The sequence below is a fragment of the Ylistrum balloti genome, unplaced genomic scaffold (genome assembly GCF_031769215.1).
Source record: "Ylistrum balloti isolate Yb309-2 unplaced genomic scaffold, AGI_CSIRO_Ybal_v1 Utg369636, whole genome shotgun sequence".
Classification (NCBI taxonomy): Eukaryota; Metazoa; Mollusca; class Bivalvia; order Pectinida; family Pectinidae; genus Ylistrum; species Ylistrum balloti.
In genome coordinates this window covers 1,066,190-1,087,037 of record NW_026781899.1, presented here as the reverse complement: position 1 = coordinate 1,087,037, position 20,848 = coordinate 1,066,190, and the positions used below count along the sequence as shown (strand labels likewise).

The 20,848-nt window shown below is 33.4% G+C and overlaps 1 protein-coding gene across 1 annotated transcript; it reads right to left on the bottom strand.

Moving 5' to 3' along the window:
* Positions 1 to 1,614: 1,614 nt before the first annotated feature.
* On the bottom strand, positions 1,615 to 19,721 carry LOC132553547 (iroquois-class homeodomain protein IRX-6-like). Its single transcript, XM_060217806.1, has 6 exons — positions 19,659 to 19,721; positions 10,163 to 10,393; positions 8,069 to 8,190; positions 7,545 to 7,852; positions 2,072 to 2,656; positions 1,615 to 1,684 (listed from the first exon to the last, which is right to left on the bottom strand). Exons 1-6 carry the CDS (start codon positions 19,719 to 19,721, stop codon positions 1,662 to 1,664), a joined length of 1,332 nt encoding a protein of 443 aa, XP_060073789.1. The 3' UTR covers positions 1,615 to 1,661.
* Between the last annotated feature and the right edge of the window lie 1,127 nt (positions 19,722 to 20,848).

The window sequence follows — 20,848 nt, the reverse complement described above, 5'->3', positions numbered from 1 at the left end:
GTGTTTCAAAAGAGTTAGCGCCTTCTGTTGTATAAGTGCCTTCCACAACTCATTCTTGTAATATTAATACATTGTGTATGTTTTAAAGGGTGAAGTCATAGTTCGTACTCTTTGAAATATTAAAATGATGCAACAAGCAAAATGAAGTACGAGGTACTGTTCAGATTTGAAAAAGTAAATTGTTTCAGTAGATCTTTTATTAGTAAAGTCTTATCAATGCCTCTTATTTCCGATTGAAAAGACATTCTCTCTAACTCTAAAATTATGTTATCGTTCCGTTATCTATATGTTCACAACTATTTGAGCCGAAATGGTAGGTATTCATGAATGTTTATGCATTTAGATGCGTTACAAATTCACTCTTGTGTTGCTAACGAACACATTTGTTTGAATATTCGAAAGGCAAACAAAGGAGAACTTTTTCAAATATCAGTTTTTTTTTTTTTTTTTTTTAGGGGGGGGGGAGGGGGGAGGGGGGTGTCTTAAAATCTTCCCTTTAATAATTTTATCCTCGTTTGATAGTTTTTTTTGTTAAAGTTACCGTTTTCTTTATGAACGAACTGCAAATAACATCTGGCCAGCCCTCACCCTAGGATCTAAACAGCTGGCAAGTGTCAACTGGAAGTATACATTACCTACAGCGTTTGTTATGAAAAAACATAATCCTGTTGAATGTCTACTATACTGAGAATATTTTTAATGGATAATCTTTATTGATGTGCAGTAATATTTGAAGTATTATACATACATTTTTAGAACTTTTTTAAAAAAGTTTTTAAATTCTATTCCTTGATCGTCTGATAACAATGACCAGGATGACAACAAATAGCACAAAAACCTTATCTGAACATATTAGTGTCTTATCCCTCCTTCTGCGACTTTTCCGTCTTGTACTCTTATTTTAAAAATCGTTTACCAATATCGTGCATTGCATATAAACAAAATACTTACAGGCGATAAATCTATTCAATACACATTTTGCATCGTCAATGCTTAATGCAAAACAATGAATAAATTTGTATAATTAAAAGGAACAAGAACGATTATAATATAAACAGTTCGGATTTATTCGATAAATAGAGTATATGATAATATATGCATAGATAAACCTTCCCACTTTGTCTGATTTAAGTTAGCACTTTGTTGTGTGATGCACACGCGCCCAGTGTTGTAAATATTCAACATTTCACGTGTAGTCAGTTAAACATGGTCTATGATACAAATCTGCATTATCACGTTAATTTTGTCTATCCTCATGAATTTTGAATTATACATGCATGTATAATAAACAGCAATTATTGACATCGGTTATAAATCCTCATTACACGTGCTGGTCAAATTACATCGAATAATACTGAACATAGCAATCATTCACAACGGTAAAGATGAGATAGTACACATGTACTTGCTCAACATGTCAGATTTCACTTAACGTATAACTATCATCACATCTCTGATCACGTTTGTGATTTCAATGAATCTCTAGCATCGTATCTCTACAATGCTTTCTCCAAATCACAGCACAAACTCCGATTGGTTTGATTAAGTTATAAAACACATTGCAATAATCCACTGAATGTGAACCAGTTACGTGACCTGACGAATCCCAATGTAGGCGTTCACTTATTATGTCTTTGTATTTACATGTTCTCATTTCCGGGTTACCTATTACTGGATTCTGAATCTGAAATAAACAAATTAAAGTGAAGTAACTAAAATTGTATCTCAAAATTGCCATGAATACCTTAGATGTTTTATACAGCATAAGTAAAAGCGCCTCCACACAAGTGGATAATATTTTCTTGAACTTTTCATCTTTTATCCTAAAGCTGATACTGGTACAGCGTTGCCTGATATTCGTGCAAGTGCTCTCATATTGATATATGCATAGCAGCACATTCAAACTCAGGTTTACAATATGTTTAATCAAATCAATTACTTCTTTGTGGCCGTAACTAAAAAGGATTTCATTTAAGACTTGCAACTAGACATGAAGATATTACTACTATGCTTTCGATATTCTTAAAGCTCTAGACATTGAGTATGAAAAGTAATTATTTCCTCTTCGTACCTGTGTGTGGTGACGTTGATATTTCATCTTGAATCTTTTCCTTTTCGCTCAAAGATAGGTTGAGTGCTTTGCCTTGTGTACCTTCGCCTCTTGTTTGTTTGTGTGCATTTTTAATAGGTCTTTCTACATGTGAAGTCTCACTCACGGTGATTTTTCTATCGTCGTTTGATGTTGGAATTCTTTGTTGAGATGGTGTTTCGCACTCTTGTACATTCCTATTATCACTTTTGTCTTTGCTTGATGTATTTACATATTCTGCAATCGACCAAATTTTTGGCTTAGCATTTATTTGGTTACCAATGTTTGACGACACTGCATTTGCAGTGCCTGTTCTGGAAACAGTAGATGGCGTTGTCAAATATCGATGAGGTACAAAAAGTGGAGATGTTTGAGCTGCCCTACTAAAGTTCAGTAACAACTTATTTGATTGGCTCATTGGTGCAATATCTGGATTTGGTCGGGTGCATCTGTCGTCTTCTGTGTCGGAGATATCGGAAAGGTCAGAGGTCGTGACTTGGATATCACCATCCTCGTCTTCTCGTAAGTGTCGTGAAACGGTCCCACCTGTTATTCTTTTCTCCTTATCTGTAACACAAGTATCAATCTATGTAAATATAGAACAAACAAGTGACGATACCATAATATATGTGTATGAAAAAAAAAGTCTAAAATCTTATTCTGGGTAGTAGACGAGCTTTGTAATTATCATCGCCTAAAATTCTGAAAACGAACAAGTGTCAAGAAAGGGTTAATAGTTCGCATACATGATCTATCTTCTACAATTGGAAATCAATCATATTAAATGCTATTTACAAATTTGTCTACACAAGTCAAGGAATCGGAAACCACTGGGTATGAAATTAAAAGATAAGCGGGATGGTCGGATAGCGCAGTGGTAACGCACTTGCCCTTCACATTGACGTTCGGGGTTCGATTCCTGAAACGGATGTGAAAAGGTATGAGAGTCACCTGCTCGACCACGTGGGTTTTCCACAGGTACTCCGGTTTCCTCCCACATTGAGAGTTCCCGCGCACGTCCATCCGGCCAACCAAAATGATTAATTTAATCTTGTTTTAAAATAAATAATGTTAAATCTTAAAAAAAAGGGGGGGAGGTGGGGGGAGGGGGAGGAGGGGGAGGGGGGGTGGAGGGGGAAAGAAAAGGAGAAGGGGGGATAAGCAGGATTATTGTTCCGAAATGAAAATATTTTGAGTTACACTCGGATGATTTGTTCTTTCAGAGAAATGATAAAAATGACCATGTGTTGTATGTTATCGTCACGGTGGCTGATTCGGACGGGTGACATGACACGTCCATGTCCTTTATTATCTGTAACTCTACACACTGGAGGTGATGGTTCCTACAGATAGCCGGATCAACACTTCAAACCGAGGCTCAAGTTCGAACGATCATTTATCCATACAGACTGTCCCACCAGAAAGAGAAGCGGAGACCAACACGGACGTAATTCCAAATAGTATGGAAGTATGATTAATATTCAATAAAAAAAGAGATAAAATGATATATGCGTCAGGTTTGATCTAGATTGAATTAATGCTTTTTACTAGTGGTATTTCAATGTAATTTAATGCACAAAACATATGTTATGCAATTCTATCCTACCGTCCATTTTGTGATGCTCTAAGTGCGATAATGCGGAGCTGATCCTATTAAATATTCTGTGTTAAATACAAACTCATTCGCCTGCGGAAAATCTCATGTTCGGTATTGTGGGGAGGGCCATGACACGAGGGGATATCCCGTGTTATCAAATGATATCTTGATTTTAACACATGAAATATCAGCCGCCTTGTGTGATGGCTTGCCGTGAATACTGAAGGCTATCGCCGCGCTAGCTAGTTTGTCTGTCCCCATTTCATCTTTAGATCTTATCAACGGATTCTCTGACAATGGGCGGTTAGGATTACAACTATTAAAAATGGAAATGAATTCAAGATGGCGATCATGGATACTGCCATAATTCTCCAATATGTATTGTGTACTGGCCAAAAATCTTCTACAAAATTAGGGAGATGGTTTCTTGATCCGCTAGCCTTTGTGTCATTAAATGTTTATTAGTTTTACATCTGTAGTCCTGTCAGGGGTTCAGCTTACATAGATTTTTTACCTCTTGACATTTTAAATGATATTTGGGTGTCACTAACTAGGAAGACTGGTTATACGTCTTGGCTATGTATTCTCGATGAATAATCGGTTGTTCAGCTCAAGGTAGGAGGTAGAACTAACATGGATAAAAAACGAATAAAAAATACGGTTTAAAATCTCTGATAAATCCTTTATAGGGAGAAAATAGTCGGTAAGCGTACTTCTGTAAACCATATGTTCCATAAATATTATCAACAATTTTATTGTTATCTTTCTTTACGTTTTATCCTATAATAATTCACTGAATTTACATATTGTATAGTCAAGACCAGATTTTTTTATCCTAATAGAGTATGGTAATCGGTTAAAGAAATTAACATCCTGCTCTCTAAGTAACACTCAGAAACAAGAAACAAATTATATTTGAAGCTAAGTTTTACTTCTATGTCATAGATATATTTAACAACAATTACACATGTAGACTTGAATATATGGAAAGTAATGAATACAACACAAGATTACTCATACACGGGGAATGCAAAAATAAAATAAAATGGAAAAAACAATAATCTTAAAGAAAATACAATATCACCGAGGGATGGAAAATATTGCAAATGATGTCATTTCTATCTTTTGTTTTCGTGAATTAGACATTTATAATAAATTTGTCACGTTTTCCTTGCAAAGTGCATCGTTTTTGTTTTAAAAGTTTTGTTGTTAAAACACAAATAACCATAACAAAACCATAATCTCGTGAATTTGTTGCAAGAATTAAGAATTTAGCTCGACTTACAAACGTTTTCGTATTATATAATAGATCAGTTCAGAGTAACCTGAAGCTTGCGAATGAAATGTGTATGATAGGATGTAAATTAGGTAAGAATGGAATACATAATAAAAAAAAGCAAGTTCGAGAGATTAAAAACATTTTTCAAATGGAATTTCAAAATGTAAGTCAAGACCAACTTAGTTTTATAACAGATATATTACAGAAACACAGATAAATAAAATAGCACAGTAGACGCTGAATGTGACAGCTATCACAAAGTCGTTAGCCAAAACAATTACTATGCTGTGAATAGATTATTGGTTACTTTAGTTCATATGGGGTTTGTTTTTCTAGTTAATAGATCAGTTAAATAGGTGTAGAACTGTAAGATGCAGTTACGATTTCAAGTTTGCTTTATATATGAAATATACTCAATTTTTATAACACAATTGATTTTTCGTTATTCCTATTATCTCTTTTTGATTTTTCCATCCTATCATATGGTTATGTAAATTCACCTTGAGTGTGTTTGTAAAGGAAAGATTAGAGTCAGCTGTAACTGATGAACGATGTGGATTTTGATTTGTGTAAATTAAAATGCCGGAAAATATCAAAGATGATATTTAACAAATGATCGATCCTTGTAACATTAGCATAAAATACAAATAGAATGCCTGTTACCTGGATTTAAATGCACGTTGCATAGATCGTGAAAAAGATATTTTCATTTTGATTTCACTTCCTTTAAATTGCTGTTTTCAGTGATAGGGAGTAGAATATCACCAAATACTTTATTTTTTATTAAAATAATTAAACAACATTATAATGAAAAACATTCCAACGAATCCATGATACCTCGAGGCCTTTGAATACCAAATTTTGTTTATCAAACAGAAGTAAATATGGAATTATCAGTTTGAGGTTAGGTATTTTCCAAAATTAATAATATTTTCATTATCAACTTTTCGTTCTAGCATCAGGAGTGAAAAATACAAAAAAAACCGTACACTATAAGAGTTTAAACATTCATACTTTTTTTTGCATAAGAAACGAAACATTTTATATTCTAAACTTAGAAAATAATTTATCGCACTAAGCTGCCTTATTTTTAATCCATTTGATGGACTACAATGAACTTCGGTCTTCGCATAAGGTTTACAGTTGATAGTACGTCAGGTTTTAATGCTGGCCAGTACAAGGATAGATAAAGCTAAGGTATCGGAAGAAATCCTTCAGATGAAGTACTCCATGAGTGTTTAAAAAGGAAGAATCCTTCATATATCAATATGGTTTTGTGTATTTTACAAAAATATAAAAAAAGTAATATAATTCCATTTCACATTGATATGGTAAATAAAGTATTTAATTCAGTGTGTATTCTACATATATTTGTTAGGTGAAGATTTTTTTTACATTGATATGCTAGGAAACGTGTTTCAATAATATGTCTATTTAATATGAATACGGTATGTCGGTTGTATGACATGGATTAAGTGTCACCCCACCAATCTGTAGAAGACGGTAAGTCTGAGCGCCTGGCAGTGCTCCCTACAGCTGTAATGCGATACACCGTAACACATTTCTCAAATGTTACTTCTCTACCTGTAGGTGGTAAACATACTTTCTAAACGTCAAAGAAAGATATCAAATTTTAGAGACATTAAATGTGTGTATTTCTTGTACAAAAGATGTTTATGTGAAGGACTTACAGAATGGAACCATATGCCCCACGCCTGTTTAATGAAAGGAATTAATAGTTAAGGCATTATATGCAATACTTTAAATGTGCTAGATGACACCTTAGTATGACAGATATTCAATTTATGCGGACATCTCCTCTGACAAGATACTTATCGCATAATTTGTTGTAATATTATATCTTGAAAGAATAATACTAACTCATAAAATTTATGAAACGTTTCAAGGTAGTGCTTTGGTAGTGCTACAGTGTGACGTACAAAGAGGAAATGTGCGCGATAACATCGCCTGTCATTGGGCCCGCGTTAGCCCTGCCGGTGAGGTGTGTACAAACGTTTATCTTCTTATTGACTAAAGGTGTCCGCTTTCCTAAATAGGTGCGAGTTACTCGCGGCCTTTCATTGTTAAAAAGACACCCGTTTGATAAATCGAACTAAGCGCTCCTATTACAAATTTCTTATGTCCAAAATACATGCATTAGTGTCAAATATCGTCGAGGCTACTTTACATCATCGGCTTACTATTCAATGCAGGCATCTGCTTCCCAGGTACAGGCGATCAGGACCAGATTATAGTTTTAATTAAGCAAGTAGGCTTTCAGATTATACCATGGAACATAAATACCTGGCTGTACGAGTAGCAGTGACAAACTCACATGATATTCCCCAAATAAATCTACTCCTACATCTCGGGATGGCGAGGTCGGATCCATCTCTTACAGCAATGCTATGAGTTTCTAAGACGATAGTGGAGTGTGCTATTGGGATCATTCCAAGTTTTTTCGCAAATACTCAGACATATGTATATATTGATCAAGACGCTTAGCTTTAGACTTATTCAACAATATTCAATTTTAAAATAAGACTAGTTTTTTTTTAAAGATATAAGATATGTCGTACCTTCGTCATCAGAATCATCTGCTGTACCTCGGCCTTCAACATCAACATCGCTGTCATCATTGTCGTCGATATCTTTGTCTTTGTTCCAACCAACTTTACTTTCCTTTTTAAGTCTTCTTCTGGCGTTGGCGAACCACGTGCTGACCTGTGTTAAGGTCATCTTTGTGATGATGGCCAGCATGATTTTCTCGCCCTTGGTAGGGTAAGGGTTCTTTCTATGTTCGTATAACCATGCTTTTAGAGCACTTGTCGTTTCACGGGTGGCGTTCTTCCTACGAGCAGCATTGTTTAAGTCAAATCCCCCATAACTGAAACAAACATGAGACAACTCTGAATTATATCATATGTACAATGATAAATCAAATTACAGTTCTAAATCACCTTATTTGTTTATCATTTAACACATTGCTACAGCGATACTTTTTTTTTACATTATTTGCAATGTTTGAACGTTACAAGAAGTTTGAAACTAAAATGTACATTATTATACCAGTTTGTTATAATATTTCTATTGGCATACTTACAAAGCACCATAGGGGTGTGTCGCCAACATCGGATCAAAAGGGTAAAGCATAGGTGACTGCTGGTGGAGGTTCTTCCACAGCTCATGTGACCGGTCTGCAGATAAACCCTGGGCAGCTCCGTTCTGAAAGGACCGTACATACATCGTTAGACGAGAAAAAAGTTTAAAGATATGCCAATGCACTGTTATATCAACATATTATGAACTTGTTTTGGAATTGCATACCTCAGTTTGATTTCTAAAACAAGTTTATAATATGTTGATATAACAGTGCATTGGCATATCTTTAAACTTAAGTTTATCAAATAAAGACAATGTTACTCGTATTAAAAAGATATTGGTAACAATGAAAAAAAGACTGAAACTGCTATACAATTATATGTGTTATATAGTTTGTGTAAAGATCAACTCATTAAATGTTAATTTTTTTTCGTTATCGATTATGTGTCTTTAATTTTTTTTTTAAGACGAATATCTAAAGATTTTATGAAATGTTGACTTGAAATTGATATTATGACAATAAAATATTTGATATTTGCAATTATTAATGATTTTACTTGAATAAAAAGTAGTGTACAATAGTTATATACTGCTAACGTCATTTAAAAGGAATTTTAAATAGTAGTAATGAAGATTAATGACGACATTTTCCTATTTTCAGGTCGGTGTTTTTGTCAGTAAGTATCGTTGCTCTTCAAACAGTTTACCTAGTAAGGCATTAAGAATTGATCGCACTGTGTACATATTTCTTTATTGACAAAACTGGTAACCTTCCTCTTTTATTGGAGACAAATGTTTTCAGTTGTGTTATCAATTAAAGTTGCATGAATGGTATAATTTCTGTTGCTGGTTTTGTAGTGTAAGTTTAAAATATCTCTTTAACAATATATACATGTAGTCAAATTACTCAACAACATCTTGATATTTGCAAGCCATGTTCGTCATTCGTTTTGTGCAGATTCATTACTGATATTCTAAATCTTGGCGATTGAAGAAAGCTTTTTTTCTCCTTTCTTAAAGTATTCGTCGGATTTTTCTCTGGCTCCTCCACATCTGAGATTCAATACTAAATGTGTTTAAGAAAAATCACAACTTTCATTAGAGCTCTGGGAATGAATATATAGATGAATGTGTACATTTCTGGCGGTCATAAGTTGAAATAACTTGTGCCTAATCCTCTGCTCAATTTTGGGGCAATAAATATGTTTAAATCAAATCAATTCTGTACCGATACTAAAAGTGAAATTATAAGATAATGCCTCGTTTGTTGTGAACAGTATTCTTATATTTCATAAGGTATGGCGTTCTGATTATTCTAAATTCAGTTATCTGAACAATTTAGGTTCAATGTACAGTTTATATGCTGTTTTTCCAAAAATAATTAGCACGCGATTGTATACTTACAAAGATATGACCTAAACACACTGGATTCCAAAAATCACATCTACTTATCATTACTGACACAATAAAGATTGATGAACTAATATTTTGTGGTTAATCATAAAATAAAGTATGTTATTATTTGACGAGAATTTTTTGTTGAAAAACATTTAGGCTGTTTGTTGCCAAGCCAAGTTGCATATGATAACTTCATTTTTAATAGCAAATTACATTGTCGATAAAATCATGATAACAACCTAATTTCTTTAATTTTTAATAAATATTATTATAAATATCATTCAACTTAACTTAACATTTGATATCATAAAAGAATAATGTTTTTTAATCAATGGCAGACAGCGCTGGAAGTGCATTCAGGAACTACATGTTATGTCATTCTCTTGTTTAGGTGCAGTTCATCGTGACATATTTTGAACCTTGGAATGCTCTTTGTACATTTTGTTTACTAGTAACGTCTATCTATATCTCGAAAGAATCTACTTTAAAGGTAAAATAACTGTATATCGGTACATATTTCCGAGTGTTTTCTTTCTCTTTTTTTCTTCTTTGTATTTGGTCTTTTTTAAGACAAATACACTATTTAGGAATATTAATCAAAATGTATATGTCTCTGGCTTTATATATCATAACGAAAATAAGAAGCAAAAGAACTGAATTTCAACTTAACGCGTACCAATTGGAATATATATCTTACCAGGGCGTAGAAGGCCGAGGGTTCAATTCCAGCACCAGGAGAGGTCACGGCTGCTTGGGCGTACACACTTTCGGGCAGACCAGCCATGCGAGACAGGTATGGTATCGCAGCACCGATGGGCAAACTTTCTCCTGGTAACACACCACCTCTCTCTCCTGGAATAAGTCCACGCCCACTATCGACCACCCCTGGGGAGGACTGACTGCCAGTTGTCTTTGTCGCTAACATCAGCTGTGACAAATAAAAAATAATTTTGCCTGATAAATTCTCAACTCCACCTGGGTATTGTCCATTTCATTGCTTACATAATAGTCGTTAGATCGTGAATCTTTTACCTGTGTTGCCAATTATGACAGCTTTATGAACAGGTCTTGGAATTTTTCATTTCACCAAGCTGTGCGAGGAAAAATGAACAATTCTCGACAGGTTTCATTAATACCACGTGATATGGAATCAAATGTAAAATGGTGTTTATTATATTGACTTTTCCTTTTTCACTAGGCTAAATGATAAGCGAGATGATTTCAATTTCTATATCGTGAATTTCCTATATCTGGAACACAACAACCTCGCATCCTCAATTTTCGTGCAAGAGGTCGTCAACTGACGGACAAACTCATAACAGAGTTTCAAAAGATGCAGGTGGATGAAAATTTTGGAGACATTTTACGGTCGTCTTAGTGATCTCATTGAGAAATATTCTATTTTTTTTCTGTGATATGAAGCAAGACGTGTTTGATGCTAGTTAGTTTTCTTATTGCTTGTTGCATACTTTACTCTCATTTTGAGAACGTGACATTATTTACTTGGATTGACCAAGCTTTACACGCGGGTGTCGTCGATGAAGCAGAAAACGCTTACTCTTCGAAACACTGTAAATGTTTCTTTTGTCCACATTTTGCTCTAGTTCTTTTGAAGTTAACTTGGTTTATGATTATGCTGACATGTTGGTATTTTCTTGCAGTTTATTTTTATAGCGCAACTTTGGTTATTTCCAAGCATTTGTAAACACATTATTTGATTACACTGAAACAAAATCTAAATTGGCGGTATTCAAACGCTATATATCTTTCTTTGATGACGTCACTTTATGTTGGTGAACAAAGTTAGGACGTCACAATGGAAACAATGGGAAACTAAGTGCTCCTGAGGGTCAAATTTCACTATGTAATATCAAACAATTGTATTGAGTGTTGGCGAAATGACAAAAGAACTTTCTAGTGATTGATAAATTCACTGAAAGTTATGATTGATTTGTTTATTTTCTACTTATTTTCATCTCTATTTCCGACAGGAATATTACCGCGATTTGGTTTACCAGTAAAACACTAAGCATACTAAAACGATATGGAAATCAACTTAAACAGATTTAGACTGATAAAAAACATTTACAAAAGACATATAATTAAATGGCACCTTTTATCACAAATTTAGGGTTAAGTAAAGTGAAGCCAAACAATGAATTAAACCGCATCATACAGCTGTTTCGTCCCGGTTGGACTCATTAGTGATTGTAAGCGCCTATATCCTGAAGACTCGGAAGAGACTGAGAAAAAGCCAAGGTAAATTCAAAATATAGACAGTGTGGTGCTCTAGTTCAATGATTAGTTAAATTTCGTGCAAGTGAACTGCTCTCCACGAAAGATATTGATGTCAGTAGTTATTTGCATTTGTAATCAATCGTTTAACACCGTGTAAAGGTAATATATAGCCTTTCTTTCATTAGTTATGACAACAGTTGTCTTTATTGACAACAACTCTAACCAGAAGGTAGAAATAATTTGCGCTATTAAAAATGATATAAAGTTCTCCTGAAATAAGATACCAGAATGTAGTTACATGTTTACATAAATTCAAAAACAAAACAATACGTCAATTATTTATGAAAATGTAACAGATGTGAAGCATTTAATTTGTCAGCAGCTTAGCATCACGCTGGTTGCTGTCGGTTACGTTGGATGACAATAGCCTCAATAAATAGATTGTTATATAATACACGTATTGAGTGAAAGAAATGACAACAGCGGGAATTAAGTTGGGCTCAAACTACAGGAAGGCAACAGTATGAACTGTGAAGATGAGATTTCAAATAGGACGAAATGACAACAGAGGGAAATAAATTGGCCTCAGACTACAGGAAGGCACCAGTTTAAACTGTTCTGAATACCCTTGTCATTGCAAAAAAAGAAAAAAGAATAAAAAAAATTAAACAGCGAGACATGTGGCAACAGCAAATCAAAGGGCGACAATCGGGGAAATTGGTGAGACATCAAATCGAAAGAAAGACGAAAAGCAATATCGAGGGCCATCAAATCAAAGAGAAAACGTTATAAATGATTGTAAAACGAAAGTACACTACATGTTTGTATAGAACATTCTAATACTTTACATATGACCGTCACTGTCAATAAATACATTATGTAATAGAAAAGAAAACTAATGAAAATTATTCAATTTATGTCAGAGCCTAGAGTTTTTCAGTCTGTACAAGGTTCTCATTGACGTGGTCAAACATTTGCGTATTAAAAGATTCTCTTAAAGGCAATAATTAAAATAATTTTTCCGATTAGTTTGATATCCCAATAAACATTTTGAATAATATTATCATGCTTCATCGTTTGTTTAAAGGTTCATTAGATAAAATAATTGCCCTGCTCCTATCGAGAAGTTAAATTTAAACACACACAAAAAATAAATATCTTGTTTCAATTCTGTAATGCAATTTCGTAATGTGTCCATATTCAATGATAGTAATGATGTGCAACGAAAGTTTAAGGCGACACAAGCTGTCTTTCTTAATGTTAATTAAGAACTACTGCCTAGATATTCAATTATGACTAAAACCATCTAAAGCGCAGCAATGTGCCACTTAATGTATAGGAACGCCATCTAGAAAATCCCTGTTGAGAGTAATCAATCTTCCAAATCGCTGTTTGTTGGAGGCTTAAAAATGCTTCTTGCAGATAACGTGACTATCTCATAAAAAATCAAAGTAGTGAAACATTTTTATTGGATTTTTAAATTTAAAATGGACTGCAAATATAATTTTTTTATGTACGCCGTTCATTCCCATTTGTCAAACTCCGCTGTGAACATTTTAACAATTTGCCGCTCAACATTCTAACAAGAACATTTTAATGTAGTCATATTTGTCGTCAATAAATAAATGATGTTGTTAGCGCTGTACTGAAAGTTGTGTGTACTGATCAGATATAACTATTATATGGCAGACCTTATACTATTAAATACTGATATAAAAAAGGTGGCGTAACGATCGACGCGTTTAATTTCCTTACGAAGAAAAAATCTGTCCAACTTTGTTACCACGACCTGCCCAGGATTTTTAACCCATTCGCCTGGCTGACTAATACAATTTATTGACAAAGATGAGTTGCACAAATTATTTATAATATCTTTCATAAAAATCTATAGCTGAAGTTTTACATTATCAAATATATCCATTAAAGTCCATTTAAATGGCCAAGTATCATCTTATTTAAATGATTTCGCAAGGATGTAAACACGAGAGGCGACAATGGCGAGATTTGCATCTGTCTGAAGGTGCCCATATTCGTATCTTTCTCATTCAGATGTACATCAGTTTAAGAAATGCTAAGTCTCTGTCATTTAAGTGTCAATTTTATCAGAAACGAAAACCCTATCTCGTATGTCCTGTTACACAAATTTTGTCGTTCTATATCATCACCATTAGCAAACTCCATTTAACAAATCTTCATAAAAACGCTTAATTTCATTTTTGCTGATACGGTGTATATAAGTCGAGTGTGAACAGGTGCTTTTATATAGATAAAAAAATATACATTGTATATGTAAATAAACAGACTACCGTAACGGCTGTACAGCCATTAATAATTCATGTCTCTGTGTGTTACAACAATTCTCAAATCTGACAAAGTGTTACATGTACAAACATATTACAAAATAATTGCTATAAGGTTACAAAAAGTTGTTTTTTAGTTACATACATTTGTTATCTTTCCATTTTGATACAAATAAATGTTATAAATAATTCAAGTACATTGAAATGGATTCAAAGTGACTGATTACGACGTTTTAAATATTCATCATATCAAAGTGTACCTCTGCATCTGTCAATTTTCAAACATCTTATATTTTTTTGAAAAATTTTTCTACATTATTTTTTTTTCTTTTGCTCTTCTAAAAGACAATGCTTTTAAAGATCTGCTACGAAATAAACATTAACAACAAACGTGTTAATTACAATATTCAAATTAATCACTGTTCTGATTATTTATCAATAATCTATTGCTTCGCTGACAGTTTTTTGGTAACAAAACTGAATTTTTACAACGTGATACCATTTTCATTTAATTCATAAAAAAATTAAAATCACAAATGTGTTTAAAAAAATCACTATACTTGTAAAAAAAACACAGAAATGAGTTCAAACTAGTTTATACCATAAAAAATTTGGAACGTACCCAAAGTTTTAGTTGTTTTTTTTGTGATTTTAAAATAAATATTTCATTTTTGCTTTAAAAATCTGTTCCTGTGATTTGTAAAAAAAATGTTTAAACGAAATAATTGATTTGTACACGATAATCTATGTTAAAAAAGTGATTTACGATAAATGCTTTCTATACCAGAGGCCACAGGGCCATCGTATTTAATACGATTCGAATAGTATCCTATCATTGTACAGCTGTATTCATATCCGATAAAAAACCACTTAGCAATGTAATTGTCGTTTTGGAAATGAATCGGAAAGTTAATATCCCCCCCATACAGAAGCGTCATAACAAGAAAAAAAACGGAGAGCATCAAAATCTCCATAGATAAGTGCGTCTCAGAAGGGTAAGCGTAGAGTGTAGACGATCACGGCTATATAATAAAGATTAAACTTTAAAAAAGTTATCTGTTTTTTTTTCATGCAGGGTTGTTTCGTCTGTCTTTTTTTCACCTTATTTACCTCTGCATTAAAGACTGATAAACGTTTTTATGCAGTTTATCAACCAAAGATACCATATGTTGTAAATAAGTAACAATACACATGTAAGTATCTAGGTATTATAGATGATATGAAAGTTTATATGATATATATGAAATACTTTATAGAAAACTTTATACAATTGAAAAAAATCGAACACTATGTCAGTTTATGTAGCAAGCAAGAGGGAGGTCGGGAGGCGCAGTGATAATGAACTCGCCTTTCACCTAACCGTCCGGAGTTCGATTCACGGAATGGATGTGAAAATGGGTCATCTGCCAGACCTCGTGGGTTTCCCCGGGTATTTCAGTTTCCTCCACAGTTAGACTCCTCACGTGCTTCCACCCAGGCCCACAAGAGTAATTAATACAAGTTGGAAAAACTCGTTTCGCAATTGCTTGAACCACAAAACCAATATATAATTATTTTGTGTGAGAAAATACGCAACTCGAACACCGGTATATTTAAAGTAACGGTGATGATTATACTGTGTAACAACTATGTATATACATACTATCATGTAATATCAGCTTTGAATAAAGTAATTATCAAGAAATACAGCGATCAGATTTATTGCCAAAAATATATATTTCGCATAACCTGACAATTAATTAGTGTGGTGCACGTTTTTTTTTTTTTTTTTTAATTTCTAATATAGAAATCAGTGATATAACTTCACAGCGATATCTAGCCTTTGTATCTTGTTTATGTTTCAATATAAAAGACGGCACCTTACATGTTAGGGTTTTTTCTTTGTACGATCAACCTAGCTGAGAGTTGGATTGGCGAGAAACCAACAAAATCTAGAATCTGTAATCACATCTCAACGTGTGTATATCATTATTACGCAAAAGTTAAATAATTAGAATTGTAGCCGTACACTGGGAAATAAAACACATTAATAAAATGTTTATTGACTGTTTTGGCGTCTCTTTTGCTTTGCTTACATTTTGGGTTTGTTATTGATAAAGAAAAAAACTGACTTCTGGTCTACTGTCAGTGATACAAGTCTGTTATTATCTCGCTGTAACTCTTTTTATCTTTCAACATTTCAAAATAGTATTTTTCATTTGGTTTTTTTTTTCAGTTTCAATGCATTTTGTTTTTATATAAAAATATGTAATAAAATTTGGCTTCAAAATTCAATTTTAAATTTCAGTTCCGACCAATTTTAAAGACAAAGACATTGATTGGTCAACGGAATCGCACTTCAGCCTATCTAAATCCACTTCTTACTACGGTCGTTTTATATCGTTGTGAACTAATCAATCTATTCATATAATTTTATAAAGATGAAATGAATTTAAACATTTTACAAAGTAACAAATGAGCATAACGATGATACGTCTTTAGAAATATGTGATATTCTTAGAGAAAAATATGCATTCATAAATAAAGATTAAATTTTTCTTGAGTCTGTTGTAGATTTCATTGTGTGAATCTTGAGGGTAAATGTTGTTGCATTTGTAAAAATTAAACGATGCACAAGCTCGGCATCTAAGTAGGAAAATTTTCTCCTTTTTTCAACAAAATATTGTATCATCTTTATTATAACTATCCCTTTAGTTAGAGAGAAGGCTGTCAGACTCTGCTAGTTTACCCGTAGTACAAGACACACATGTACCTTTATTGTGTCATACAAAAAGCAATAGAGGAGATAATTCAAAAGTTAAAAAGACAAACTTTTGAACAATATTTAGCTTTATGATAATAAAAGATATTGTAAATTGAAATCAATTATACAGCTATACTGTGAAAAGTATGTTTCTAGTAACGATAATACTTTTTTAAAAAAGGCTCGCATTCTGAGATGTATGACAAGTTTGTTACAATCTATCCTACAGACATAAGTATCACACACAGTAATGAAATAATACCTGCAGATTGAAAGAAACCAGAAAAGGCGGGAAAAACCGCCGGATTCATAACAGAGAAAAGATTTCTAGTTTAATGTCCACTAACAAAAGTAATATGTAACTTGAAGAAAATAAATCAAGTTTATACGCAATAGAAATTTTATTTTATTTTTTTACAAAAGAATGTATCTTGTCTACAGAACAGTAAACAGTCCTGTTGTATTGTTTACTTACATTTGTTTTGTAATGAACCCTAGTCTATTTGTTATAATTGTACCTAACGTCATTTAGATTTCACTTTTAAATGATTCATGATAATATTATTTTTGACATTACACATTCTAAGTAACCCATATTATTGTTATCTGTGCCTACAGTTAGATGTTCAAACACAACGTCCTGATGATCATACATACGGCAACTTAAGAATATTAATCCTAGTGTGAGAAATCTATGTGACGTATGATCATGCTAATTGTGAGCAATATCAATCTGTGTAGTGTCTTATCGCTAATTATTCTGTATATAAGGTAGAACAATTTAAACAAAATTCATATTTTATCAGTTTTTATCAGTTTTTCTTACTGTTAAGTATGTTTGATCGTCCCCCTAGGTTTGCTGTAACCTGCATGCCTCTTTTGAACTCATTCAAACAGTGACATGCTTCAGAATATACACACGTGCTTGACGTTACTCAAGAATAATTAGTTATATATGAAAATTGCAAATAAAAAAAAAAATATATATATATATATGTGGGGCCAGTGCACCTCCCTCCCCCTCTTAAATTTTGATCTATTTGTCGGTTGCACTGAAATGATCTCAGTCACTTCCTAGGCTCCTAGCATTACTGACGATATCTAGAAGGATGAAACAGCTGTATGATACACTTTAATTTATCATTTTGTTCTACTTTCCCTTATTTTAAATTTGTATGAGAAAGTAATATTCACTTTTGTGTCTTTTGAACTGTCTTTCGCCGGCTTTTGAAATTTCTTCACTGGTATTGGCGGTTATCGAATTCCTTATTTTGATCAATCCTAATTTCGACTTTAATTGTGCTTGTAGAATGACTTGCAGAAAACATCATGGATTGAATTTTTTTGTTAATGATAAATGATACGTTGCAAGAAAAGAAAATTTATGGCAAAACACGGTGTAACAGTTAAGGCCAGTGACTAGAGCGGGTGAAACTGAGAGAAAAAATGTTGAATTTTCTTAACTTTTTATTTTTGTCTCGAATTAAAATGCAGTGAATGATAAGTATGTTTCGGATAAATTGAATTGATTTTTACATTTTTTATCATTATTTAACAAAACATGACACAGTGAAGTTACTGTTTTTTATGAGAATATTATATATTGATTATAATGCATGCAAAACGAAAAAAAAATTGTGCAATCAATTAATTATTTTCTTATTTAATTTGATGCAGTTTTAGATTGTCTTTCGAATATACGTTGCTGTTTTAGTATCAACAGAATTTTTTGTGGGTTTTTTTTTCAGGCGAGTCCAAAATTTCCAAAATTTTGATAAGTCCCAATACTTAGAGATAAAGTGGGTCACCAAACTTTGAGTGAGACTCACAGGAAAATCTTGAGTCCAGGTCTCCAATTTGTGAGTTCCAGAATCACTGATCAATTCATTGACAAATATTGTTTACTGTGTTCAGTAGATCCCTTACAAAGCATAATTCAGTTGGCAACACGTGCTTGGAGTCCATTGTATGTATTTTACATATATAGATACTTTTTAATTGTGTGAAATATTTCCCCGTATTATCAAACTGCTTATTTATTTATTGGGGAGATGATTCATTTTATAATCTTACACAACATTTTTAGGGGCCTTAAACATTGAAATCGATACATAGGGATAATATATATTCATTTCGTTTTTATTATTTTTTTATCATATTTTTCACGTTTACATTGCCGCCTGTTAGACATAACAGTTTGCTAGTAGAACAGATAGACAACGTTCAGTAGTGACAGAAAATAAGTTTACATATATACCTTACTTAACATTATGACCGTGTTTGATAAAATATCGATAACAATATTCGTTTCGCTTTACTTAGATAAAAGTGTGTTTTTACACTTCATTGCTAATTGTACACGGAATTCTCCGTCAATGCTAAACAGCAACAGGCAAACTTTGTTTCACTTAATACATATATCAATATATGTTTACATTTGACTTCAAACTTTTATAATGTGAATCAATATTTAAGTCAAATACTTTCTGTTGCTTTCACTGTTTCAATGTCCTGAATTCGAGTTTGTCTTAACTAAATGATAAACGTGTTTGTATTTTTGATTTATAAATTAATTAGTTTCTCTCTTCAATCTGTCAATATTGATAAATGTAGTTTTTATGATAAATCTTACATATTTAATTTACTTCGATCTTATATTGGTAAGACAGTTATAAGAAGTCCGTTATATCATCACTACAATGGTGTTTAACCCGGTACTTCCATACAAAAGTTAGGCGGTTCTGTCCGGGTGTAAAACCTCGGGTGAACGGAATGTAACATCGACATAGAGGACTTCAACACACCAAAGCACAGATAGATAGCTACACAAAACACACAGGAAAGAAGCCAGCGACAACACGATCCAGGTGGATATGAAGATACAAAAATGATCTTGAAGGATGCTGACTTACCTGTTGCGCTTGTAAACCCCCGGATGTTGGAGGCGAGAAGCCGAAATGGGCAGCAAACGCCATGATAAGTATAGAATCACTGGTCAATGTACAGCGTTTATAATGTTGAAGAGGAACAGGGTATAGTCAGTGACAAACTTAACGACCTGATTATGTTTGCATTCTAATAGCCCACACGTCTTCACCTTGTCGAACAGAAGGTGTCAAAACTTGGCGGTTATGGACACAATTCCTTACTTCAGACCACCGTCAGCCACCGGCGCATTGGTCCATATCACTAGCGCCGCGCCCACTTACAGATTCGCTCCGCCCATTTCTGGTCGGGTAAGCCGGGTACAGTAACGCATAGACCCGCCCCTTGTGCTTTGATTGATAAGTCTTATTTAATGTTCTCACATGAGCGTGCGCTGTGGTTTTAGAACATAAACAGATTTTTTTTTTCAAATATAAATTCGATATTGACATAATATTAATTAATTCTGTTCAATGTAAACCAGATATTGTATAGTTTGCCAATAAAATTGTACGGTAGACCAGCGCCAGACTGCCCAAGGCGATTGGCGTCAGCCCCTATTACAGTAGTAACAATAGCCGGGTGACGAGCCATAAAGAGGTACCTTATCTTATCTATTACTGCATGTATTTATAACAGGATCTCTACCTGTGTTAATGTTATTGACCAAAAGTGACCATTAGATTAAGGGACAAAGCCGTTTAGATCCACAATAACGGCGATATGCGAACAACGGGGAGGGGACTTATTGTAACGACCTGCCTCGCGTAAATACTCATTACACACACAAAACAGTATTGACCAGAACCTGAAAGGATCTGTCGTCTCGTGCCGTAATATGCAGTATAAGTGTCACGTTGTCATCAAAACCAATAATGACGTCACGGAACAAACGGAGTTTCCCTCATTTATCATGGTCCATTATCAGTATTGATCTGATAATATTTTTCTGTTGTCCTCGCCGATTAGGTCGGTCGATCAGACTGTAATACGACTATAAATGAGGACCACCCTTGCATGTCACTTCGTCAACAATACAAACTAATATCGACAAGGTTATATTTATACAACCTCTTTGTCCTTTCATCATTGTTCATTTTATTTTGTTTATTAATATGAATAAAACAAACAGGGTATCAATAATTTCTGTATGAATGGAGATAGATGTTGACACTCT